The sequence below is a fragment of the Bolinopsis microptera genome, chromosome 1 (assembly GCF_026151205.1).
Source record: "Bolinopsis microptera isolate Bmic1 chromosome 1, MBARI_Bmic_1.0, whole genome shotgun sequence".
In the NCBI taxonomy this organism is placed as follows: domain Eukaryota; kingdom Metazoa; phylum Ctenophora; class Tentaculata; order Lobata; family Bolinopsidae; genus Bolinopsis; species Bolinopsis microptera.
The window spans coordinates 5,106,339-5,133,516 of record NC_087072.1 but is presented as its reverse complement, the minus strand read 5'-3'; the positions used below and the strand labels follow the sequence as shown (position 1 = coordinate 5,133,516).

At 38.0% G+C, this 27,178-nt stretch overlaps 4 protein-coding genes across 4 annotated transcripts in view; 3 read left to right on the top strand and 1 right to left on the bottom strand.

Moving 5' to 3' along the window:
• The window catches only part of LOC134811132 (arrestin domain-containing protein A-like), a 103,448-nt gene that overhangs the window by 31,647 nt on the left and 44,623 nt on the right, over positions 1-27,178 (bottom strand). The window lies entirely within an intron of this gene.
• On the top strand, positions 218-23,361 carry LOC134820856 (RNA-binding protein 45-like). Its single transcript, XM_063831498.1, has 10 exons — positions 218-359; positions 519-665; positions 877-1,083; positions 1,207-1,387; positions 1,970-2,054; positions 2,811-3,036; positions 3,222-3,375; positions 3,817-3,983; positions 6,916-7,076; positions 22,331-23,361. The coding sequence occupies exons 1-9, from the start codon at positions 240-242 to the stop codon at positions 7,066-7,068; spliced, it is 1,440 nt and encodes a 479-aa protein (XP_063687568.1). The 5' UTR covers positions 218-239; the 3' UTR covers positions 7,069-7,076; positions 22,331-23,361.
• On the top strand, positions 10,810-13,111 carry LOC134823037 (putative metabolite transport protein YjhB). Its single transcript, XM_063834382.1, has 3 exons — positions 10,810-11,095; positions 11,273-11,396; positions 11,512-13,111. Exons 1-3 carry the CDS (start codon positions 10,900-10,902, stop codon positions 12,512-12,514), a joined length of 1,323 nt encoding a protein of 440 aa, XP_063690452.1. The 5' UTR covers positions 10,810-10,899; the 3' UTR covers positions 12,515-13,111.
• LOC134820863 (uncharacterized) lies at positions 23,494-26,713 on the top strand. Its single transcript, XM_063831511.1, has 8 exons — positions 23,494-23,781; positions 23,993-24,137; positions 24,248-24,398; positions 24,582-24,693; positions 25,266-25,384; positions 25,541-25,700; positions 26,092-26,249; positions 26,424-26,713. The coding sequence occupies exons 1-8, from the start codon at positions 23,681-23,683 to the stop codon at positions 26,540-26,542; spliced, it is 1,065 nt and encodes a 354-aa protein (XP_063687581.1). The 5' UTR covers positions 23,494-23,680; the 3' UTR covers positions 26,543-26,713.

Genomic DNA, 27,178 nt, shown 5'->3' with positions numbered 1-27,178 from the left:
CGGGTTTGTTCTAGATTAAAAAATTGAATTGAATCTTACTTGAAAAAAATATATATATTAAAGATCCTTCAGAAAATGTTGTTGTGCATTTTTCCAGTTACTTACAGATTACTTTGTTGGAAGTACTTCATTGCATTATTCTTCGTGAGGATTTAAATAGATTTAAACCATGATTTAAGCTTTGATCTTTTCTAAAAATGTATAATCACATTATTGCAACTCATTACAGCTAAGGAGATATGGCAGATGAGCGTCCCCGTGTTGACCATCACAAGCCTCCATTCTCAAGAGTGTTTGTAGTGTGCTCTCGTTCTCACACTGAGGAGGATTTGAGGAGTGCCTTCGAGGAGTATGGAGAGGTAAATAAAATAACAAGTTTAAAACTGTCTCCCTATGTAATCCTGACTAGAAACTTTAGGATTATTCGAATTACCCAGGTCTTGTTTTGATTGTGTGTTCCAGAGATTTTCAATATTTGGGTGTAGTCAAAATATTGTACTTAAGTAGTTATATTTCAGGTTGAAGATGTTTGGGTTGTGAAGCGCAAGGACACTAAGGAGCCCAAAGGCATTGCCTATGTAAAGTTTACTAAAGCCTCTGAGGCAGCATTAGCTATGGAAAAGCTACATGGATCAACCATCGGAGATAACCCAAAACCTATCAAGGTACATATTCTTGATTAAGTCGGAGTTCTTCATAATATACTGATCAATTCTGACGACTAACTTGTCTAGACTCTAGAGTTAAGAGCATAGTAATTTTCTCAGGAGTTAATGGTAACAAAAAATCATGTTTATAATTGCATGAAAAATGATTCAAATTTAGTTTAAGTGAATCAAATGCAACTCACAAATTTTAATGCTAATAATCCCTCAGGCACTTCTGGCAGACACAAAAACGAACAGAGACAAAACCGCAGACCCCATTTCTCAATTAGCCATGAGTGATGACAAACATCGAACTAGAATATTTATACTTGTTTCTAAGACAATGACTGATTCTGAATTGACTCTCGAGTTCTCTCAGTTTGGAAAAGTTGATCACGTTCAGATTCTCAAAGACAAAACCACGATGGAGAATAAGGTTACTGGGGTTAATTGAAAGTATAATTTTGGCTTTCAATCCTGACTGTCAGTCCTTTATTGCAATCCTGAATTAGTTGTATGCATTGTTCCGTTGTTATCTCAACTAAATGTTCCTCCTCAGGGATGCGCATATGTGAGGTTCTGCAAACCCTCAGAAGCTTTCAACGCCCTGGAAAACTGTGATAAAACCTACAAAGCAGTCATAGCAGAGCCGAGAGTTCCTAAAAACATGATGACTAACACCCAGGCAGACAACTCTAGTGGACCTTGTTATGCTAGAGTTATGTGTCCTGTTCCTACAGGTGTGTAGCTTAATTTGTTTCTGTTGGCTCTTGATTTAGACCATACTCAATGATATAACCTGGCCCCTTTCTATGATTATATTAGTGAGCAGGCTTGCAATAACTCGACTATGTTCTGTCGTTTAGTTACTTCATTGTGTATACAATATAACACTGGAAACAAGAATTACTGATATTATACTGAAGACATGAGATGTTTACACGAACATTCAATTGTCTATTAATTAATAAAAGTAGATCTGATGAATTGGCCTTAGTTTTATATCGAAAAAAAATTGAGCTAATTTAGAAAATAATAGTTTTAATTGTGCATAGCATAAGTGCATATCATATTTATTATAATATGCACGGTTAATTGCCCCCACAAACATGTTACCAAAGTACCAAGACTAACCAACTAACTGTTTTATTTGTGACATTTTACGGTTTAAATATATTATCTCAAACAAAAAAACAAAGTACTGATTTTATTAACTAACTCTTTGAAACAAAGAAACAACCGAACAGAAACTTGATACCAATTAAAAGTTTACCACGTATCACTACGCTGCTCCTTTATAAAAAGTTTTCATGTATCTACAGGTTACCGTGACATGACTGAACCTGGAGCCACTACCAGACTGACAATTACCTGTCATACCAGCCTTACAGAACAACAACTTACTAGGTAACAAGATACATCACCATGGTTACAAGATACATATCACCATGGTTACAAGATATATATCACCATGGTGTCGAGATCTACATATCACCATGGTTTTGAGAGAAACATCACCATGTGATTCAACATACCACTTATTATATATTTTAGTCTGTCCTGTAACTAACCTGACAGATTGATGTTTTAATATGACAGTTAAAATATTATGATAATATTGTTTAAATATTTGATATTCATTTAGTGTTCAGCGGTTGAAAAGTTTCATTTTTTGAAGTGAACGTTATGATTTAGCCTTACATTTTCTTAATCGCTACAACTTAAATTTATTTGTTTGAGCTGTTTTTAAAATAGTATCAATACTACATTTTGAATTGTTTCAAGTTCTACTGTTGCTCCTTTGGTCGCTTATTTGACATCACTGGATGACTGGGATTGCACCTGCGAAAATGATTCATAAGTATAATATTATATATGACAAAGCCTTATCAAGCAGTTATATATAACTGCTTGAATGACTGCTATCCTGCTATCCACTATCCAGTAAATCGGACAAAAGTATATACAATGAAAAGGAAATTAGTTTGGAGGAGCAAAAGTAACTGAAGACTGTGATAAGACTTACATTTAATTTAGGAGCTTACATTTTTTGAAGATATTTTACTGTGGCTGACGAACATATTTTCAGTTTTTTATAAACTGTGTATTGTACCCTGCTTTGGCCAACGACATATTGAAACTAACAATTTATCCCATCTACAGGCTATTCGACATTGTTCCCGGTTTAAAAAATTTGGATCTTGCCACGTCCTTGCACGGTCAAAGCAAAGGAATGGCATTTGCAACCTACATGAGCATAAGTTCTGCAAGTTACGCTCGCAACAAGCTCAACAACATTGAGTATCCTCCTGGATTCAGACTTGGTGTTGGTTACAAGCAAGAACCAAGGATGCAGCCTGCTTTCCATCAACCAACGGCACAACCTGTGGTTAGTTTCAGTATTTGTTTTGTTCTTATCAACTTATGTCTGAGGTAGTCCTCCGCAGTCTGACTAATATGCTCGGGATTCTATTTTCTAAGACAAATTGCAGTAAAGAATATTATTGCTTCACTTCAGGAGTAGCTTTGAAATGTAAAGTGGAAAACGAATAATGAACATTCCAACCTCTGCAGGAACAGGGCTACAATCAAGGGTACAGTGTGAACTACGGTACGTCAGGAATCTACGATGGGATGCAGCAGGTACAACAGCCCCAACAACAGCAGCCACAACAACAGGGAGTGTACGATTACTCGGGAGGCTTCCAGACCGCCGCTCCCGCTAGCAGTGAGTAAGCAGTGATATCAGGGCTATTATCACGTGATATTTAGAAACTTTTCCCTCGTATTTTAACTTGCAAACATAGAAAGGTGTCTGCTTTTCTGATATCTTTGATGGTATCTCAGATAGTTTAAAAAAGCCCACTTCTATTGTTATGTAGACACATAGAGATATAATCACACAATCGTTTTTAAAAACTAATTACAACACTACAAATCTATTACATATATTGAGGACGTTACAGAAGGAATTGATTTAATGTAGTTGTAGGAGTCCTAACTCTCCTCACGTCCATAAATGGAGTTTTCTTTGTATCATATATGAATCTACAGCCCTCTCTCTGATCAGTTCCGCGTGTTTGCCCTGGTTCTTGCTATACATTTAATTGATAGTGACAGGTTGTTGCTTTCAAATAGCTTTCAAATAACTAGTGTTAATTTCCTTCAGCTTGTCCTTACACAGATGTAGCACTACCGCCCCACCAGCCTATCTCATCTACAACTCACTGCCGTGCTAAACTCTTCTTTGTTGCCGCTCCTCAGCCCATCTCAGAGGACATCCTGTCTGACATCTTCTGCAGATTCAGCGAACTTGTTGACATTCAGATCATCCCAGTAAGTCGAGATTTTCACTTCTTGGAATGTTTAGATGGGTTGAAAAGTTGATGCTATAAAATGTATATACAATATAATAGGAGAGGTAAACCACTTGATTACCCATTAATTTGCTGACGTTAGAAGCAGAATATCTTTGTCAGTTCCCTGTTTATTTGTCTGTTGTGATCACACTTAGATAATTGATATCCGAAATGGCCCCCACTACTGAATTGTGAACATGTTACTTCACTCAGAATACATTGTAATCTCACATGTAAACAATATGACATATTATCTGGATATTACGTCACAATACAAGTAACCCTCTAAATAGTCACCACTTAACAAGTTAACTCTACTATCCTCATCTATACGTTTAGACAACTCTACAGCTCTACACAATATATAATGTATCACTGCGTATAAACAGTACATAACACAGTATCTAAGGTATGTAGTTATGTAGTTATGTAGTTATCTCTGTCCAGGTCTTACTTCATTCCCAACATCACGGAAATAACCAGCTCTGATTACGCAATATTAACTCCGTAAATCACTGTGTCGTCGTAGCACTCTACCGCTCTACAACAGAGAGGTCATCCTAATTGGGCTCGCTAGATCGCAGTAAATACCGTTCTAGAGATCATAGTCTACTTGTTGTCGTTTGTACGGAGTAAGATGAAATACCATGGGTGAAGGTGGTGTTGAGTATTTCACTGTGTACGCTCTGTTACTGGTGTCCGGCTGTATTTGCTTGTGTTTAAGTTTGTTTGTCTACCATATTTTGGAGGTTGTTTACTTTGATTATTCTAATCAGCTTCCCTCGTTTTTGTCCATATTCTGCTTCACTTGGGCTGTAGCGTTTGGAATACTGTTCTTAACAAAGGGAAAGTATATTCTTATCTACCACTACGAGGAATGGGTGGAGGAGTAAGTTTTCTTGATATTTTTACTGATCGTATAACGAGATAAACAAAAGAATCATAATATGAAGTATATGTTAACTTACTTGGTTGCATTATAACGCATAAATAAGTATGCCACATCTTTATCTAATAGTGTACAAATTAACCAGATTTTAAGACTTTTACCGCCATTTCCAAAAGTTCCACATGACAAGTTTTTAGATGTTCAGGGGCCTTGTTAAAATGATAATAATCTAAATTTTGACAGCTACACATAAATTTGTTGGTCTTACGTTGGGATACGTTACAATAATTAAAGCGTTAGACTTACTGACTTACTTGACTTAAGGGGACATATACAAAAAGCTTTTATGTCCTGAACATGCTGTTAACTTCATATTAAGAAAGTATACATCAAAACAATAAGATTTGATACATTAAAAATTATTTTTGAGGACCCGCACTTTCGAAAAAATAAATATTTTCTTTTTCGAAAGTTTTGAAAATTTTGAGAAGTCAGTCACTGTTATACCGATATTTCAGTCGTTTTTAACGTTTTTTGGCTGATTTTTTAACTGAACATCACTTACACTCCGTACAAGAAGCCCTTCAAAGGATTCGGCTGCTTCCCCTGAAATCCGGTTTTTGAATTTTGTTAATTTCGATATTCAGAAGTAAAGTTATGACCCGTCGAAAAATATAGATTTCATCATAAAATACACACAAAATTTCAAAACACGCCAATAATTCTGACACCCTGCTGTATATATTTGGGGCCAATCATCTGCTATTACTAATTACACATGCACCTACATGATCACAGAGATCTTGCATTGATTGTTGACGGTTACTCTGCGGTAGGTGTAAAGGTCAAGAATAAATGTAGGCAGTATTCTATCACAGTAATAATCAGTTTCTGCTAGAACGGCATCGAAGTCACATGGTGGGTAAGACTCTTTGAAAACATAGTTTCGCATCGCACAAGTTACTTGGCACTGCTCCACACTTTTTGATAAATACGGTCTTCAATTTTGCAACTTTCCGTATCATTATGACGCTAAGCACGCGCGTATTCTTTGTCAGCGTGTAGAATGTACCGATGAACCGCGACCGTACCTCACCTCAGCCATGCAAGGTACTGACTACGGGAACTCCTCGATTCGGCGTAGCTGGGCGATGGGCCAGGATTAATATCTATATTATAATTCAGAGAATTCCCTTTGTTTGTACACTGTACAATGTTTGTACGACTGCCCACGTGCAAATTAGGTATAAAGCAAAATGTTGCAAAGTAACCATGGTAATGAGGGTTGTTACACGCACGTGCAAAGATTTTTAAAACGGCATTTTTATCGGTTTTGTTGTTTACGTTGTGTTTACTGTTTAGTGCGAGCAACATTTTAATCGGATGTATCTTCGGTTGTGTAGGATATGTTGTGACGCGATTTAAACTAACTAACAAAAAATACTATTAGCTTCCTCTCTGTGACCAAGGGTTTTCTAGTCTATATTTCTAGTCTATATTGCACGTGGGCGGTCGTACATTGTACAAAGCTAAGGGAATCAGAGAATTCTCTTTGTACACTGTACGACCGCCCACGTGCAAATATATAAGAAATAGGTAGTTTCATAATAACCATGGTAACGGTGTTAGAAGTGCACTTGCACGTGCAACGATTTGAGAGAGGTATTTGTATCATTTTTTTGTTATTACGTGGTGTTCAGTGCGAGCTATATTTTAATTGGCTGTATCTTCGCGTCGGTTGTGATGGATATTTGTTGATGCTATAAAAACTGACTACCAAAGAATACTATTAGCTTACTCTCAGCTCTGTGACCACGGGCTTTCTAGTTAATTCATAAAATCAAAGCTTGAGTGCAAGTGGAAGCTCCGTTCGATCCCTTTCAACATTCTTACCGGATTCACTATTCAATTTTCAATTAGAGTTGATGGGTTTTCTCTAGGCATGAATAAACGACGAAATTCTCAGGAAATAAACTGTACATATAACCAATACCTCAAACTGACTAATAAATAATTTCAGGGAACAGCTTACGGATACATAAGATACGCGATGAAAGAGTCTGCCAATGCAGCGAAGATGCTATTGGACGGTGCAACTATCGCTGGAAGCACGATCAGGTTGTCATTTGCGGAGGATAATGGCGATTCCAAGCGAGCTAAAATGGACCACTAGCTTTTCAGGTACTTAATTATGACTCAGTTTAAAATTTAGAGCAATCATAATTTAAATATATAACTATATGACCTATTTGAAAACCAAAATAAGAAATGTAAGTCCTTAATTAGAAGCAACAATCAATTGATATGGAAAAAAGCATCTTACTTGAAGTACCTTACTCGGGAATATTATAGCGGGTTAATTTAAGACTGGGAAAATTAATGACCGGGAAAAATATGGCGGACTTTCTCAAAACCCGCCAAATTATCCCGGTCATGAATTTACCGGTGGCCGACCTTTCAAGTTTTTCTTCAGAGTTCAACAAATTTTCAACCGAAATTTCTGTTTTTTGTTACTTGTTAAAGAAGTTATTTCAATTTACAGTTATTGATATTACTCAGAATATACTATTGCCTTTTTTCAAAAGGGTGAAAAGGAAAAAATGTCACATTTTTGTGACATTGTTTACCATAGCTGCCCAATTAGCATTTTTTGGTCTAAAATATAGTAGATTAGGTTAATCTAACAATTATGATACAACGTAGGCCTAAAGGGCAGTGATCGAACGGCTTTAAGGCAATACTTCGTAAACTTTGTCACACTCAGAATAAGAGACCCCTTTTTTACTGTGAGGTGTCCTCAAAACCCTTTCAACTCATTATTTGATGGTTCTTCTGCCAATCATAGCCCTAAAATATATGTTGTTTTGAAACGTTAGCAAATACATGCACTTGGTTATTGGGAAATGATGTAAATTCTGTCACATTATATGGAATTTGAAATTCTGGGTGAATTTCCGAAATCATTTATATCTAATTTTGGTTTGGAAGGCGGGAAAACTCTATATAAGGACGATACACGGATACAGTTGATTCAAGTATAGGGCAGTTGATGTAAACATCGTCACAAAATGATACGACATCGTAAATAGGTTAAATTTTGCGGGGAAACTCTATATAACGACGATACATGGATACAGTTGATTCAATATAGGGCAGTTGACGTAAACATCGTCACAAAATGATATACGACATCGTAAATAGGTTAAATTAGGAAACAATGATTATAGAATAAAATAGTCTAGTCTGTGATTAACATATTACGTACATTATAAAAAGGACAGGGTTTTTATATTTCCTCTGTATTAATCATTTCAGACTGTAATTAGGACTGTTCACGTGAAAGAAATTGTATCTACATTTTACAATGACGTACGCGGATGTGACGAAATTTACATTTGTTGACCCTATTTTGAAGAACCATACCTCGGTTAAAATTCAATGTTCTTACAGGAATTATTGGTTGGTTATTGTTCAGCAAATTAGAACTCAAGTTTAACAATGCTGAGTTTAATTTTACTAAGTTACTGAAATGGGACGAAATTTACTTTTCTTGCCACCTATGTAGGTCTCGATTAGGATATAATGTTACTTTATCACCATACCTATGTCGATAAACTAGTCAGTAGTCATTTTGCCAACAAATAGCAAATAAAGTTATCATATTTTTTTTGTGACGAAATTTACAAATTTTTACCATGTTCAGGTGTTGAAATTTTGCCAATGTTAACATACCACTGCCATATAGTAATTTATATGACCGGTGTGTGGTTGAAATATTGTTAATTGATCCATAGTACGTAATATAGGGTGTTTAAGTTGGTATACTAACCAACACATGTTTATTGAAAGCTTCTACAAGTTAAATCATCGTATCTCTCATTATATGTTTCTAACCCAACTCCACTCAGTGGTATACTAATATTTACTCAATTTCACACATGTTGAGATATCATACAAATTTATGTGACAAAGTTTACCTATTTCTGCCTTCTGTATTTGTATTTGCCTATAACAATGAAATATGTGAACAATTCCAAACACATTCAGCTCACAAAATAATGCTAGACTATTCGGCATTTCTTGTCAGGATGTCATAAACATCCCTCATATAAATTTCTTAAATGTGTGACGGAATTTACATGGTGCTACCATTTAACGAAAAAAGTCGCTAAATATGTAGATAATAGTCATATGCAACTATCCTATTAATTGGAAATTCGAAAATTTGGTCAAACACTGCAACAAGGGGTCCATATAAACTCTGTCACGTTTTTATAGTGTGACAAAGTTTACAACTTACTGCCGGCCGCATTTAAGCGATATCTTATCGTCGGATAAAGATATCGTTATGCGACAAAGTTTATCTAGATGATGAAACGATTATCCTATGCATAGAGGGTTTATATAGTTTCATAGTGTGACACATTTTACATTATCGTGCCATTCAGTAGGGTCACTAATATTTACCAATATCCTCAAAGTTCAATGAATATTTAATATATCTTCTTGATGATCAACCCCTCAGTGCTAGTTTGCTCTTCTTGATAATGTTTTTGATGTTATTTAATAATTATATTGTCTTTTAGGGCCTGTCGTGATATCATGGATTGCTTAGGTTCCACCAGGATCTGGTAGTCCTCATAATTAGAAGGCATTCAGAACCATCAAAAATCCGAATTTTTTTCATTTCTTTTGACGTTTTTTTATACCAGCGAATGATCTGTAAATCCATTTTTTATACAATAGCATATTATAATATAAGCAGGGTATTTGGCTTAATTGGGCCTAATTTGGACCAAATATGGGTGTGGCTGCCCCGCGGGCACCGTTTGGTGGTTGGGGTCCAGGACCCCCTCAAAAGTTTGGTCACCGGTCTTAGTTAAGTACTTAAATTCAATGAATAAATCCTTCTAGTTTTTATATCTTAATCAATATTTACACCGTATAACAGAGACTGAAAGTGGCGTCGGGGGTAAGCAAAACACATAGTGTATAATACAATAGGTTACACTGTGTCCTGCGGTTACAACATACTACTGGTTAAAGCAACCCTTGAGTAACAGTTTGTGGTATGTGATTGGAACTTGGCATCACACTAATTGAACCGGACCATTAACCGGCTCCAACATCAGATCACTTCAAACAGGGGTACAAAACAGTGACGATTAATTAAAGATTTCAGTTGACTTAGAAATGGTTTTAAAGAGCCAGGGTAGAGTTCACATGATAATTCAGAGGTCCTCCCAGATTATTTAGCAGTCCCTCGCTCGATCCACAGAGCTGCACCCTTCGCACTTCGGATCTGCACTATGACTTTGATGGCAAAGCTGCAAAATTTACAGTTTTTTCCCTTTGTTTGTGAATCTCAATCGATACTCTGTAGATTTATTGGCAACATATTTTATTGTTTCAACTGACACTTGTTAAATAGTTGCAGATCAGAGGAGACTTGAGGACAGCAGTCTTACACAAACATACCTGCTCAAAACGTTCTTCATAGGAGCTAATGCACAAACAATGATATGACAAATTCCTGAAATACCAACAGAAACACAAAACCAATTTTAAGAACAATAGTCTTCCATAGACCGATATACGTCACAATAGTGACTTTAAAATATATATATCTTCTTGATGATCAACCCCTCAGTGCTAGTTTGCTTTTTTTTTGATAATGTTTTTGATGTTATTTAATAATTATATTGTCCTAACTGGAGTGGCAACTTAACTATGGAGTTTGGAGAGAGATATTTCTATATCATATCTAATTGTATTTCATTGTACCCTTAAATAAACATAACATGGAACATAACAACACCCTCTCCGCCCTCCACGAACCTGGTATCGTGTGTGCTATGTGTGTCACGTGAGACGCCCAAAACGATTGGTTTTACGATTTACAATAGTTGTAATGTTTTAGCTGATTTGTGGACTATCATCTCGTAGATAACTCTACGGATGATCTTGAAGTTGACGGCACATATATTGCAATATTGTTTGTTTTATGGATCGTTTCAATGTTATGATAGTACACACTCAAACCAGAAGAAGCTTCCAAATAATAATGAAAAACGGTGAGAATGACGTCCTGGTTGATAAAGACGACCAGCAACAAACAACTTGGACGAGGAATGATAAGATGCTGTTGATATGTTGTATTCTATGCGAGTTTGCAGATGGAACAGAGATGGATTTGCCTGGTTGGTGTAACTTTCAAAGTTGTATCTACTTCTGTCCCGATTTATTTTTGAAGTGAAAAATTTAATTTCTTTCTGTACATTGCATTTTACAAGATAGCCTTCTTTGTATTGAAAACCCCACTCCTACTCTGTAAAACACACGAGGAAGCCTGATAACCATATTTCCTCACGTATCAGGAATGTTAACTCAACAAGTTTCATGTGACATTGGACTGTCTCATTGGAAAGAAGGATTATTGGATTACATTCTGTTCTTCTCCTTAGCAGTTTCAGTTATGATTGCAGGACCATTGGCAAAAGGGTTGGGTCAAAGTATTTTTCTATACGATTTTGACTGTAACCCTCACGCTGCAGTGAAACATTTGCTAGTAGTAATACAGAAATTCGAAAAATTTATTTAATGATATTGTGCTCAGGTTTGGAAAACGGAAGACGGTTTTAATCTCGCTATATCTGAGTGTATGCAGTTTAGTTATGCTTGGCATAATTGCAAACTATACAGCTCTTCTTCTTGCTCGAGCCCTCCTTGGCTTTTGTTGTGGAATCAGATACAACAGTCTTTATGTTTGGGCCGCTGACATAGCTTACAATAAAGAGATTCTAGACAGGATTTTATTTATAACACACATAATCTTTATTGCCTGGTCAATGTGGTCATCAGTTTTGGGGTTCCTACTACTTGATTGGATTGGATGGAGGAAGTGTCTACTTTTCTCGACATTGCCCGTACTCATTCTTCCGATCATCATGGTTCACTTCTGTGTAAAAGATACAAGAGGCCCACAAATAGAAGGATCAGAAGACGAAGCAGAACAGCCAGAAACAGTGATTGTTTCAAACTTCGCAGCTAGAACCACAAAAATGGGGCTCCTTATTGCTTGTATTACTTTTAATAGCTGGTTGACCACCCTCCTCGTTCCAGCGTTGATCCAGCTGCTTAAGATCAATGAATCAGGACCAAACATTCATTGCTCAGTTACCATGACTCAAGGGCCGGAACTCTTGTTACTGGCACTTGTTAACTTCGCAGGTATGCCCTCTGCATTCCTTATGCACTGGATGAAAGACAAGATTGGATTTCGTAAACTGCAGGGGTTTGTTTCCCTAGTATACGTAGCAAACTTTATACTGATGCTCACACAACAAAACCTTGTAGTAGCGATTTTAACTAACTTCATAACGAAGTTTTTGAACGGGATAATTGGTTTGGGCTACACCTTTGTCCTCTACGACGTGAATTACTTCGGAACGTCAAACTTTGAAGTAGGAACTAGCATCGCAACCACAATTGGCTTGATTGGTGGGATTGCTGGGTCGGGCATGGTCTCATTTGCCTCCACATCATCTGTTATAATCACTGCTGTGGTGGTCAGTGTGGTTCAGGTTATGGTTGTTTTTTCTATGACAGAGGTTCAGTAGCAATGTCAAACTGAATAGGTGAGCAGGTTTAAATAGACACGGACAGAAGGTTAGATAGAAAAGTGCTCAACACATGAAGTCAGGTTTCAAAATGAGGGAGTGGTCTGAAAGTCCTTTCCGAAACTTTCTTTAGTTAGAGCTGAGGAATAATCTCAAACTGTTCATCTTAGATTCCGTATCAACCCTGACAGCTTAGAATTGTAGACTGACAGTTATGAGTTATATCACTACAAACTTTTGACCTATCATGATTATAACACCATTAGACACTCTCACTGCAAAGAGACACAAACATTGTCCACTTTAAGCAGCACACCCCAGATTTCCTGCGTGAAAGCGAAGGTGATAGGAAAAGACGGAGACTAAAAACAAAAAGGACTGGAGAATAACAATCAGAGGGTCTACTTCTCAACCCATCTGGGGACCATCCCGGTTTAATCCCTTTGTCATATTTTCAAGCAATTTTAGTTTATCCATATTCCATAAATTATGTATAATACTTACATGAATACATCTGAGTAACAAGATTTGAACTTTATTTAATTGTTTCGACCATGTAATAATGTGTTCAACTAAATTTGCGTAATTCCTTCAATCTAGATGTGTTTAATTTCTCATTCATGACATAAGTTTGATTGTGGGCTGTTTTACTGAGAAGCATAACAATAAGAATTATGATCAAACTGTGCATCATTAAACGACGGTCGTCAGGCCAGGGACAAAAGGAAATCGCGATTTTTCCTATTATTTGCGAAAAAATTTATGTATAGTCTTATGTATAGTCTGTTAAAAATCGCGGTATCGCGATTTTTGGGCAAAATAATCGCGATTTTCTTTTGTCCCTAACGGTCGTTGCCTTTGCGAATTGAAAATACTGTAAAGATGTAATTTATAGTTTGCTTAACTTTCAAATATTGATAATTCCAAATAACTTCTCTTATAAAATGGAAATGAAAGGTACCGTTTAAAGTTGGTACTATTGTTGAGACTAGGGACCCAGTAAGAAGCCCTTCAGCTTGTTATTGGGCCAGAAACCGGCGACTGTAAATTCAATAAATGAAAAATAACTAGTACAGTTTCTACCAATTTTCTACTGGAGTGGAAACATAACTATTGAGAGATCGAGAGGAAGACCCCGAAAATGACTGGATGGCCTGTGTACTCGAGGATGCTACTAAATTTACATGTGTCAACAACATCAGACAAAATGCAGTATATCAGTTAGCATTGCCATTAAACCGAGTGGAATGGAGGATAAAATAAGGACAACATGTCCATGACACAGGCTCGGACAGTGTTATCAAAACACACAGAAATTTGGCACGTACTGAACGATCTCACAAAAGTGAGGCACGTGTTCTGCTCTGTAATGGGTTTCTGTGTTCACCTACATTGGAAACAGTACCATTATCTTTACAAGAAACGTTTTGTTTCTCTTGGTTAGTAAACGATAAGGATATAGATAGCCATGTTTATTGTTTATCCTGTGGAGCTCTAGTGAGCAGTGAGCAGGTCCTGAGGTCTCCCCCCCCCCCCCCTGGGTTCACGATGATGTGATGGTGTTGGCTATGTGACCTGCCGACAGTAAAGTCATTATTTGAGCGAGCAGTAAATCCATTAAAGCGCCTTGTTAAGATCGTGTCAGAATATATGTATGTAGAATTGTATTAAAATAAAAAAGTAGCTTCCCAGAGACCCCTAAATATCATGTGGCATAAAAAACAATTCTCCCAAATGCTTAAGTGTGATCATTTTATTAAAGTCTAAACAATAAGTAAGAGCAGCTTGTTTGGTGGAACATACAAAAATTGAATGCACCAAAGTAAGCTTTACTTATCACGACTTCATCAATGAACTAATTAGACAAAGAAAACTGGACTTTTTATTTTTCATACAAAATAACAATGGCTGGAGGGTCACATGCCTTAAATTGTAACTACATCTTTGCAAAGTGAGTAATGTCCTTAAAAAGAGACTTAATTATACTTATATGTACATATCTACTATGTATAATTATAGATGAGGTAGCAAATTTTGTTCATATTTGAATAACACTTAAATCATTCCCTTTCCTCTTCAGAAATGGCAGCCATTTCTAAATCTATTTTCTCTTGTCCTTCATCAGCTAAATGTTCGGTGAACTGGTAAATATGATATAACTCTTCATCTGAGTGTAATGATGATACTGTTTCTTCAGATGTTTTCTCGGTTGAATTTGATGGACTTTTTGGCAGAATTATTTTGGCCAGCACAGCGGAAGGTCTACGAACAATCTTTTTTATGGATTTGAGTGTTCTCTTCTTCCTGGTCGCGAAATCCCCCGACATTCTTGTTTTTTCGTTAAGGACTCTGTTGTTAGTGTCATATAATTCTGTTTCCTCTGCTATCGTGATTGCTCTTTGGGACTTCCATTTTTTACTTTTTCCAGTTTTTGGTGTTTCCTCATTTAGTATTTCAGAAATAACACTAACTGATCGGTTAATCCTCCTTGCATGTTTTGGTGTTTCGTCATTCGGTTTTTCAGAAATAACACTAACTGATCTGTCATTTCTCCTTGCATGTCTTTTTTCTAAAATCTCCAAAGCTTCATTCTGAGGAGCAGCTGCATCACATCTTTCACCTGTTTTCGCAACTATCGATTCTTTCTCTTTACTTCGAGAATGTGATCTAGATCTCAAAGCTTTGGACAATATTTCTGATATGACCTGGTTTTGACGAACAAAGTTTCTTTCATCCTCAACGTTGTGGCCACTTGTTGAAACTGTAGTATCGTCACGGCGGACATTCTCTTCAACACCAGTATTAGCTGTAGATGTCATGAGAGAAGGATGTGTTGCGCAAGTCACGATCGTGTCGGTTTCTTTCTGTTTAGCAGCTCTGAAAGGCTTACAGAGCCATCTTAATATCTTTGAAACCAGAACACCGATTGTATCGTCGTATAGTAGCGGGTTGATGACTGAGTTTATGGGCAGGACAACAATTGAGAACAGAGAGTAGTAAGGACTAGCATCCGTTACTTCTAAGGAATGGAGGAAACACATTACAATAAAAGGTATCCAGCAACAAAAATCTGTCCCGATAATTAAGGTTATTTTCCTTTGGAGTCTTTTGTTTCTACTTTTGAGTTGTTTGTTCGCCTCATTTACTGCAAATTGACTGGAGGACTTGGTCGAAATGAAGTGAATGATGATATAGGCCATCGTTATTGCAGCAAAGCATATGATGTTAAGAAATAGGGTACACCACACATAAATTCGTTGAGGGTCATCAGAATTTACAAAATATTTGAAGAGGCATACTCCTGCGTTTCCATAGAAATGAACCTGGTTCCTGGTGATTCCTCCATACTCTTCACTAAACATATCAACCACCAATCTGTCTATGCTTTTCCATGATAGTTCGCTACTTCGTAGTCTTCCATAGTATTCTTCGAAAATTTCTAGATGTTTAGTCTTCTTGACTGACCCTATGAAAAGTGGGTTTCCAGGATAGTTGATTCCGTTGACAAAGAAGTCTTCAAAGTTGCGAAACAAAGGTACAACAGCCAACAGGAAGGAGGCTCCAAAAATCAAAAGACTCGCTAAAAAGACAAGAAAACTAGATTTAAATGTTCTCTCGTCGCTGATCGACATTGTGTTCATTCTAATAACCCGAGTTAAACTAAGGATTGTCATTGAAAAGAGTGACAGCTGGGAGCCCACAGTATTGACGATGCCCAAGACAGCACATGATGTACTGGTCAACCATTCGAATCTGTTGGGGCAATAACTATGGTATCGCAATTCATGATAGATAGATATAGCTAAAAGGTATATCCCTATCAAAAGGTCACCAAATGCTATGAGGAGGATGAGAAGTTTGTTAAGAAGCATTGCCACTGTTGAAGCATTTTTAAAAGTGTATAACCCTCGTAGGATTATAATAAGGTTCAAAAATGTAGCCGATGAACCTAAAAACCAGGCTAAACTCTTGAGAGCCACATTCTCTATGATTCTTACATTGCATCTGTCATTACATTCGTCTGAAAAGTCTTGACAATCTGGTTTTCCATCACAAACACTCGAAAGGGGCATATAGTTGGAACTTTTTGGGCATATGAAGTGGTTCGTACATTTTGTTTCGTCTGAAAAATCTCCACAATCGTTAGCCAGATTACAAACTTGCTTGTAAGGAATACATCTGCCATTATCACAAGGAAACAAATTGTTGTGGTATTTGTTGTCTCCATACGGCAGAAGAAAGGTCAGAAAGTTGTTATCCGCAAGTGTGTAAACTCTTGAAGGGTACTGCCCAAGACAGGAATCATGTCTTATAGGATCCTCAAGTGGACAAATGGAAGTGGCACACTGGCCAATGCAGGCAAGATAGACATACATCTCACCGTACACATATTTGCAATCAAATATAGTTTGCGGAACGGTCAGCAATATCTCTGTTCTTCCTAGAATATTAAGATCAAGTTCTTTATGAATTATATTTGAGCAGTTTCCAGCCATACGAGCTATATTAGCTAATCCTTTGTGACAATACGATATTGTGTGTCTGCCCATGTACTCCGAAACTTTCTGAGCTATCTTCGGAGAATCAAGGGCTACTCGGCAAACAGCGTCTTCGTTGCCACATGTATCAGCTCTGTGACATAGTTTGCTAAATTCCACGTGACCAGAGGGGGGAAAACCGCAGAGGAAAACCTCTCTACATTCTTCAACATCTTTCTTGAGTCTTATTGTGGCTGGGGTTAGACCGCAGGTTGGGTAAACTACTCCTTCATCTATACCATCTTCACAGTCCTTGTATCCGTCATTTATCCAGCTCAAAGGTACTTTCAATAATCTGTTCTTCATACCAAATGCTCTCTTACATACAGATTTGCTCCAAGTACGGCAACTGACATGCAACTCGTCTGCTCCGTTAATACAATCCTTTGCTTCGTCACAAAGTTGGTGTTTGTGGACCTTACAAGTTATACCGATTTCTTCGCACATATTCTCAAATCCGTCATCACATAGTCGGAGACCAGAAATGTCATGACATATCATTCTATCAGCAACAGAAACAAGGTCGCCCCCTCTCAAACAAGTTAGGTTTGCTATAGTAGAATCAATACAGTTTAGTTGATCGGAATAATCAGCACAGTACGGAAATATGTCGCTTCTAAGTGGTGCACATCGGGTTCGGTTTGTAAGAGGTCCCCTGTCCCTACGACCATAAGTATACGAAAGCTTACATTGTGGCCTCACCTTACAGTTCTCCTCATCCACCCCGCCAGCACAGTCGTCATATCCATCACATATCCAGAACGGTGGTACGTAAGTGGTGTAATTCACTTTCACGTTACTAGGACAGAACATACCGTAGGTAAGACCGTTGCACACTGCCTCGTCATCACAGATACCGGGACAATCGCAGTTTCCATCACAGAGCTGATTGGAAGGTATGGCAGTGGAGGATATCCAGTTATTTCTGCACGTGTATGAATCTGAAGTGGTGTGTTCGGAGCACGTGTTATCGTTGTAGTCCGCATTCTTACATCTTTGTCCGTCTTGACAAATGTCAGTTGTTCCGGCGGTGTAGTATCCGTTGTCACATGCTGCATAGGCACACATGTAGTTGTCGTGGTAATGCATCTCCTCTATCGCTGTAAATCCTCCTTTTCCTGTGTCTTTACAAAGCCTCACTGCCCCGCACATCTGTAGAGCACGATTAGTTTTCAGTTTAAGGTTATACATTTATTAGGATGTAGTATGTATATTTACAAAATCGGTCTCTTACCAAATAGCAACTCTAACTGTGTGAGTGAATGTGAGTTATGTGACAAAAGCTTAAAATCTAGTCCATAAATCGGGTGGGCGACAATTGACCCACCGACAATTGACCCCCCGACAATTGACCCCCTTACAATTGACCCCAGACAATTGACACCCGACAATTAACCCCCCGACAATTGACCCCCCGAATATTGACCCCCCGACAATTGACCCCCCAAAAATATAATTTAATACAATTAACCCTAACCCTAACCGAAACCCTAACCCTAACCCTAATTTAACCCTTACCGGAACCCTAACCTTAACCCTAACCGGAGCCCTAACCGGAACCCTAACCCTAGGCCAAACCCTAACCGGAACCCTAACCCTAACCCTAATTTAACCTTTACCGGAACCCTAACCCTAACCGGAGCCCTAACCGGAACCCTCACCCTAACTCTAACTCTAACCCTAACCCTAACCCTAACCCGATCAATTGACCCCAGTGTAATTACATGGGGGGGGGGTCAATTGTCGCACTAAGCCCTAGATTTCGCGACAATTGACGCCAGTGTTATTACGGGGGTGATGCATCGTCAATTAATGTCAGTATTCCATAAAAACCCCAAACTGACATTGACATTAATTGACATTAATTGACATTAAGTGACATTAATTGACATTAATTGACATTAATTGAAATTAATTTGTCTTGAAATTTGAGATTATCATTATTCGATAAATATTAAAGATTATTAGTTATATTAGACCGGTTCAAGTAAGTTATATTAGACCGGTTCAAAAAAACAAAATGTCCTTGAATAATTATGAGTATGTTCTTATCTGTTGATCCTTAGGTTCAAAGACCACCAAAAAAAATTTCAGCTTCCAACTCTTCCATCTTCGGTCCCCACCGGCCACGCCCATTTTTTATTGGTTTCTTATTCAGGTAAAATATCTAGAATCGGCTTTTTTAGTATGAAGGAGTAATGTTAGCTGTTTAAGATTCGTTATTCAAATATAAATGTCATGAAGGCATTTCGTTTAATGTGGGTTTTAAGTTCTGATGATGTTGAGAACCACGCCCTTGGATGGCCACGCCCATTTAAGAAAATTAAATTTCGGAAAACCGTATTATTTTAGTTTTATTGTTTAATGATCTGAATTTTTTCACATTTCCATTATATGTGATAGTAGTGAATAAATCGATGATATAAACGTTCTAAAGTGCTAAAAATATGGTAGAACTACATAATCTCCGGTCGAAAAATATCGTGTCAATTAATGTCAGTATTCCAAAATTTTGCAAAACTGACATTGACATTAATTGACATTAATTGACATTAATTGACATTAATTGACATTAATTGACGTTGCATCACCCCCGTTATTACATAGGGGGTCAATTGTCGTACTAAACTCTAGATTTCGCGACAATTGACGCCAGTGTTATTACGTAGGGGGTCAATTGTCGTACTAAACTCTAGATTTCGCGTCAATTGTCGGGGGGTCAATTGTCGCGGTACCCATAAATCTACTCTTATCTTGAGCAAACTTACCTGGTAAAACATAGGATCGTTAGGGCATGCCTCAGAAAATTGTTGGTACTTGCAGCTTCGTTTTACCACCGAGTAGTAATCGTTAGAATTCGGACACTTGAAGAACGTCTTAGTCTTGTTTGTGGCCTTATCTACAACTGTGCATTGTATCTTTATGTAACCGTGATACTGTACGAATTCACAAGTCGTGTCTTCTGAAATTCATCAGTCAATGCAAGATATGTTACCTTATTGTTATATTCCTGCACTAGGAAATAATTTATTCTTAAATATAGGCCTAGACTCCTAGAAGACTGTTCGGCAATTCCGAATTTTGGTTGCATGAACTGAGATTACGAAAACATATCATTACTATAATTACAAATTTACCTTGAGTATGATCCCGTGGCACTTTGGTAACTGTTGCCCATTTGTGAACAGAAGTTGTTGTTAATGGAGAAGTTGGATCTGGTGCAGCTGTTGCAGAACCGGATGTGTAATCACTGAAAGATGGTTTTTCTGTACTAGATTCGTTTTCTTTTTCAGTTGGATCAGGTTTGGTTGAAGCAGGTTGAGTTGGCTCAGGTTTGGTTGGAGCAAGTTTGGTTGGCTCAGGTTCGGTTGGAACAGGATCGGTTGGAGCAGGTTGAGTTGGCTCAGGTTTGGTTGGAACAGGATCGGTTGGAGCTGGTTTGGTTGGAGCAAGTTTGGTTGGAACAGGTTGAGTTGGCTCAGGTTTGGTTGGAGCAAGTTTGGTTGGCTCAGGTTTGGTTGGAGCAGGTTGAGTTGGCTCAGGTTTGGTTGGAGCAAGTTTGGATGGCTCAGGTTTGGTTGGAACAGGATCGGTTGGAGCTGGTTTGGTTGGAGCAGGTTGAGTTGGATTAGGTTGAGTTGGCTCAGGTTTGGTTGGATCAGGTTTAGTTGGCTCAGGTTTGGTTGGAGCAGGTTGAGTTGGCTCAGGTTGAGTTGTTATCGGGTTCAGGATGTATGATAACAGAGGAAGAAGAACCGCCACTCTCACCAACATATGTATCACGTTTTATCCTATTATATAATATATTATGTTAATTATTCATCATTTAAGAAGAAAACTCCACAAAACTTGGGTATTTCTTGATCTTATTCATTGTTATTGACTCACAATGATCATTGTATTTAAAGCAAAATCTAAAGCTGAAAGTAAACAAATCAATTTGAGATTACTAGAATATTTACTCGTTCACCTACGAGTTGTTTTCCCTCTGAGAATTTTACAACTCAAGAAGAATTTAAAACTGAGTGTGCATAATTTGCTTTCAAGATTAACTTGTAGGACTAAACATTATAGCAGTAAACAAATAAATAACGACGATGGCTACTGTTCTCAAAGTAATATGTTCCTGCCAACAAAAAAGGAGTTCCCCTCATGGAAACGATGTGCACCCTGCAAAACAAACTCACTAAACAACTGGTGTTAAAGCTGTGTGTCGCTATCAGGGTCACTGGGGCTCTCTAAATAGCATTGTATGTTTTAGGGGAATAACAATGCAGCTTCCTGCACAGATCAGAGGAGGACATTTCCGAGATGTGGGGGGGGGGGTACTCACATTTTGGGGGAGGCGTTACTCTTTGTGGAGAAGGGATCTGAGGTGGTAATATGTCTAGTGGGGTGACGGCTCTCCTCCTAACTGGTCTCACTCCACTACCAGTACCAATAACGTGTTACTGGAACCAGTTTATAGTCCTGCATTGTGGGTCTGCTATTCTATGGGTGCGGTCAACTGTTTAAATGAAGCAGTTAAAACGTGAATAACAGGGCCCATCTTGAGTCTTCATAGCTACAACACATAGTGTGATAGGGTACAATACAGAGGTGTGTTGAGGAGGTCCTCTCCCTGGCTCACTAGGGCTCTGTTAAAGGGACCAGATGTAGGATTGCTCAGACGGACGAAGGGTAAGCCGTATGGTCTCATCATTAGTTAACTATTACTAGGGTTGGAGACTGGAGTGGTGCCATGCCTTCTACTGGTTTTACCTACCACAATTCATGATGTTTAAACAGTTGTATCCTTAACGAAAACCTATGAATATTTTTTAAATCTACATCAATTCTGTCCATCAGTGCATCAAACCTATCTGAGAGTTAATCGCTCAAACTACGGATGAACTCAAACAGCTAGCAAGTTTTCTCCTTCATATTTCCACATTACCTTGCAGTTTATCTATTGAACCACACAGACTCGCAGTTTACCCTCGTATTTATATAATGAAACACTGCGCCTCCATTTCCGGGAGCTGCAATAATAGTAGGTAAAGCTTGGTCACTGTAAAAAAGGTAGCTGTTAATGGTCGACAAATAAATTTCCTTGTCTAGAAAACTAACTGTATAAAAACAGCACAAGAATATATTACTATTTTATTCAATACAAGTGGCAACCTCACCCTAACACTTCTCCTGCTGTGTTGGGAGACTTACAAAAAGCAACGAATCAGGGCAGTGTTTTCTTATGTTTTGATCAAATTTCCCATCACTAATATTTGTGTTATTTCAGGCAGTTTGAAGCAATGCGACGAGGAGAAGTGTTAGGAAGACGATAACTGGGATAATTACTCCTCTCAATCACCAACCAGTCACAACTCACACCTGTCCCTGCTCTGCAATTATAACGATCATGTTGAAATCTATTTATTAGAAACTACACTTAAATGGACCGTTGCTTGGATGAACATTTGCGATTTTGCGTGCCATTTTATCTTCACAGATAAAATCTGTGTGCTGTGATAAAAAATTTCACATTTCGCTTTATGGCCTCACAATTTTGGAATTCCGGCACTGCAATCTAGATCCTTTTGCTCCATTTAAAAAAAATATTTTTTGGAAGTTAAAATTTCCATATAATGTGAAACACTTTCGGATCTGACTAAGAAGAGAAGTACGTGCGGTACGTACCTTTAAAAATGGCTGTACGGCAAGTACCTTTAAACTGAACCAGAAGGTACAAAAGCCACAATTTAGCAAAATTTGTTAAAAATTGTCTGCTGTTCTGAAATTTTTACTCTGTTCTGAAATATTTAACTGCCATGACGCTGGCATGGCAGTCTACAGCATTTGCTTAATCACGAGATTACGAAATAAGCTATTAGTTTTATGCAGTATTATACGTTCGTCACCCATATTCCTTTGCTGCTGTGTCGACTTTCACAATATTTTGCCTAATTCAGCAACTTGAAGTTGAATAGATAAAATACAAAATTAAAACGTTTCCCATTTTGTACCTCAAGAGGAAAGGTACGGTTCGTACCTTTAGGAAAGGTTGTACCGTACGTACTTTAAGCCGGGTACCGTACGTACTTCTCATCTTAGGTCCTTCGCATTGAAAGAATGTATTTTATATTTGAAATATTAGAACACGACGTAGTAATTTATACATAGACAGATTTTAAAGATATTTAACGGTAGTGCAACTGCAAATATCAGTATTTATTTTTTTGCCCTCTATTTTTCTTGAGAAATCTGACCCGTGTAATCGTCTATTCCTTGAACAATAGTCAATAACTATTACTATTTACTTTTACTCAATGATACCGTTGTCTGAATTCTTGACATTTTGAAATTGGGCATCTCGATGTCGCAAATTCGTATATTGAGTAGCTCGAGTTGACCCTTCACGTGACGATAATCCTGGGACACCATCTACACCACCACTTTGTATTTGTCGCGAATAGTTTTCTTTGGAAATTTTTCTTGTAACACATACAGAGTTTGTCTTTTCCGCATTTTATCTAATATTTGTGTTTCGGAGTGGACGCTGAAAACTTTCAGTTGATTTCTGGATGTACATTGGATAGTGGATACCCTGGATAGAAGAAAGCAGTCAGATTATTCAGATGTAGATTAGAGAATGTGGCAGCAAGTATTCCTAACTATCAGGGTGCTCCTGATGGTTTACATTTTTACACTCCTGGTGCAATGTGCAATCTTCTTCTTCGGCAGGAGACTCAGGTTATTAGTGCTATTTATAGTTTTATCTTGTGTTTGTTTTCACGAGTCTTACGTTTCGTTGCCTTTTTTCCCTCAAATCTCAATACGTAGTGTAACGGTGACTCTAGCGATGTTGCATAATAACGGACCAAAATTGACTGATAAATTGGCAGACGAAGTCTCTCCTGTTTACAGGATTGTTCCAGTTTTTAACATAGACTGATCTTCTCAGAGGAAAGAAGGTTGACAAGCGAAACGCTGCAATGTACGCTCTGGTAATGGCCTCCTTCTTCCTGACTGATACCCAGCTGGTTATTAACTTGTGGGGCTCCAAAGTGGCCGGCACTTCTGAAGAGACCTGCAAAACTTGGCGTGGGGTGAGTCTGTTTTAATGTTCAACCACTACTAAAAGTACTAAAGGAGAAAGTTAATTTCGTTTCAAGATTGATTTTTGATATTTACCCACTCATTCCCAATTCCCATGCAGATATCGGTGATCCTGTACCCTCTGTGTATGACACCGGTAACTGTCTTACTGTGGTCCAGACAGAGGTTTTTCTACCAACTCAACATGATCAAGAGAACTGCTTCTAAATTCGTGCTCTTTCTCAGTTCTTACATTATCTTACCCGCCCTGTGTGAGTAGGGGAACTTCATTTTGTGACTTAGTGCAATCATTATGTGTGGAACTGTTTAATGGGAATAAGGATTAAGTGTATGAGGTGTTAGAGTTAACAATAATGATCCATCGCCTTTGAAAGTCAAGCCAATCTTGAAGTTAAATGCAAATATGATATTAATTTTGACACAACTGTTTTCAGTTTTATTTGCTGGTCTCGTGGTTTTCTTCATAATTCTCTACTTCACGCCGAACCTTGATATCATGGAGTACAAGATAGAGAACGGGTTTTGCAAATCTGGAAAATCAAGCAGGTTTGTGGTACACAACTACTGGAGTGAATATATTCTTGCTAACAGATATTTTGGGACATTTCTTTCTGTGATAATAAGTGGCGAGGGGGGGGGGTTCTCTACAATTTTTACACCATACTTAAAATAGGCAAAAATGTAGTGTAAAACAGCCTTAAAAGTGTGTAAAAGTGAAATTTTTGTCTCATCAAAGGTATGCTTTACCCCTGTTTTGCCTTTGGAAATGTACTATGTGAAGACTGATGGAGAATATAGAATAGAAAAAAAGAAGATTTTGAGAAGATGATTTGGTTAAGTGTAATTTAAGGTGTAAAAAAGTGTAGTGAACACCCCCCCCCCCCCCCCCCCCCAACTAAGTCAAATAAAACGACCAATGAGTATGATGAATGTAAAATTGAAACTCTTTTAGTCACCTTGACTGGCCACTCTTATCTATAGTCTATATCCACTATCCCTAGTCTTATTTCAATCCTGACACCAATCACCATGTTGTACTTGTATTGACGTCGAGTGGAATATGTTCGATTGGGTGATAGCCATTTCAATAACGATTAATTGTGTTACATTTGAAACAGTTTCAGCTTGATATTCCGCTCACTGGGACTGGTGTGCATAGTAGCGCTACACTGTATCCTAATGTACCTCTTCATGAAACCACTCCGAGAAAACATGGCAACTCAGGCTAACAATGCCGGTGAGTAGGCTACCGAAAAACTCATAATTCACAAATTGATATCTTTAAATATCTACATATATGTCGCAATAAGTTATTTAATTCTTGATATTATGTGCCATTGTTGTTACTGTCATATTATGTCCACTGGCACTGAACTAATATGTATTATACCAGGACACATAATGGAAGTGAAGGGTAATCGTGGGGAACACCGAGCTCACTTCAAGTCAATCAAGGACCTGGATCATGCCCTGATAAAAAAACTCGCTATCATCACCGGAGTGGTGATAGCCGCTGACGTCATCTGTATTGCCATATACGTGGTTTTAAAAAAGTGAGCTACATATGTATGTTTTTGTATCATTAAGAAAACTCAAGAAAACAAAAAATTCTACAGCTTAAAGTTGTGAAAATTTGGCGAACTCTTGATATATTGATGTATGGGTATGATCTATGATGGGGTCGTTCACATATTACGTAATCAATTTTTTGGCAATTTTACCCCCCCCCCCCCCCCCCCCCCCCCGTAATCAGTTTTACTGTTTACACATAGCTATTGTGTTAAAACTATACTAGCGTAATCATTTGGAACCCTCCCCCCCCCCCCCCCCCCCCTCGGCTGATTACGTAATAATATGTGAACGACCCCTTATGGTGATCCGATTTTTTTTATCTCAAGCATGAGGAATAAGTCCACCCACACTTTATATAACCATTTCCTGTAGATTGGGAGTGGAACTGTCGAGTCAGCAGCTAGCCCTGGATATACAAGTAGTGATAACTTCGATCAGCAACGTTATGTGTTGGAAACACTGGCGGGAGATCATTTACCCCAACAGATGGTTACGGACCTGGACGTCAAACTTCAACAGAGGGAACAGACGTAAGATTTTCTGTGATAACAGTGTGGTTTAAAATAGTCTTCCACTCAGATGATTCTAAGACTGTTTATTAGTCATTTTATTGTAGCATGAGAATTGAGAACGTTACAAACTCAAAATTGTTTTTATAATTGTACCGATTGAGACAGTTAATTGAAAAGTCCCTCCTTTTGTAGGCGGTGCAGTGTATAATAGTAGTGAAAACAGAGATAACACAGTGGTACAACAGAGAGGTCTTCAACCGTTACCTGCAACTAAAAGTCTTGTTAATCATCATGGTCAGGTGGCCGTATGAACTTTTGAACACGCCAAAGGACCCCTTCTCTTTTTTGGCTCATTTTCGGGTCTTTGATCAGACTTTCCTGAGGGGGTGACCCTTTTAGAAAAATCTCGAATTTTGAAGTTCCATGTTGTGTGGTGTACAGTGATTTGTGATTGGCTCTTATTAATATTATTTTGCTCGCCCAACAATTATCAAGTGACTTTGGGTTTTTACGGTTTGGCTGCCAAACAAAATGGATTTACATAAACTCTAAGTCCGTAACCCTTACCTTGTATCACGTCGTGACCCCCATTGTCGTTTCACTAAGTGTATCGTGGCGAAAGCCACGATACAGCTGCGCACTCGTGCGCAGCAGGTCTACAACGTATGACAACCCTTTAACCACAGTCCCAAAGCGAAATACAACCCTAACCCTGGCGCCTACACAATCGAATTTGAATTGCGTTTTTCTTTAACGGGTGATACTCGTAAAATATTTGTTTCAAATATCAGGACCGTCGACGAGTCCAACTCACAACTCGGCGCGCGTCCTGGTAGGTTATACTTATAAACCTACAAGTTTTTCTAATATTAGTATCACAGTTGTCACATTACCAAAACAAATTTTGCTCGTACACCGTAACTTTAAGATGAGCATTTTTACCCTAC

What these genes read in the sequence shown, in the direction of transcription:
- LOC134820856 (XM_063831498.1), top strand. Translation starts at nt 240, where the DNA reads ATGGCAGATGAGCGTCCCCGTGTTGACCATCACAAGCCTCCATTCTCA. An exon ending in CCTTCGAGGAGTATGGAGAG is followed by an intron (nt 360 to 518) that starts GTAAATAAAATA and finishes GTTATATTTCAG; the next exon opens with GTTGAAGATGTTTGGGTTGT. An exon ending in ATAACCCAAAACCTATCAAG is followed by an intron (nt 666 to 876) that starts GTACATATTCTT and finishes ATAATCCCTCAG; the next exon opens with GCACTTCTGGCAGACACAAA.
- LOC134823037 (XM_063834382.1), top strand. Translation starts at nt 10,900, where the DNA reads ATGGATCGTTTCAATGTTATGATAGTACACACTCAAACCAGAAGAAGC. An exon ending in AACAGAGATGGATTTGCCTG is followed by an intron (nt 11,096 to 11,272) that starts GTTGGTGTAACT and finishes CTCACGTATCAG; the next exon opens with GAATGTTAACTCAACAAGTT. An exon ending in GCAGGACCATTGGCAAAAGG is followed by an intron (nt 11,397 to 11,511) that starts GTTGGGTCAAAG and finishes TATTGTGCTCAG; the next exon opens with GTTTGGAAAACGGAAGACGG.
- LOC134820863 (XM_063831511.1), top strand. Translation starts at nt 23,681, where the DNA reads ATGTGGCAGCAAGTATTCCTAACTATCAGGGTGCTCCTGATGGTTTAC. An exon ending in TTCTTCGGCAGGAGACTCAG is followed by an intron (nt 23,782 to 23,992) that starts GTTATTAGTGCT and finishes TGATCTTCTCAG; the next exon opens with AGGAAAGAAGGTTGACAAGC. An exon ending in ATATACGTGGTTTTAAAAAA is followed by an intron (nt 25,701 to 26,091) that starts GTGAGCTACATA and finishes CATTTCCTGTAG; the next exon opens with ATTGGGAGTGGAACTGTCGA.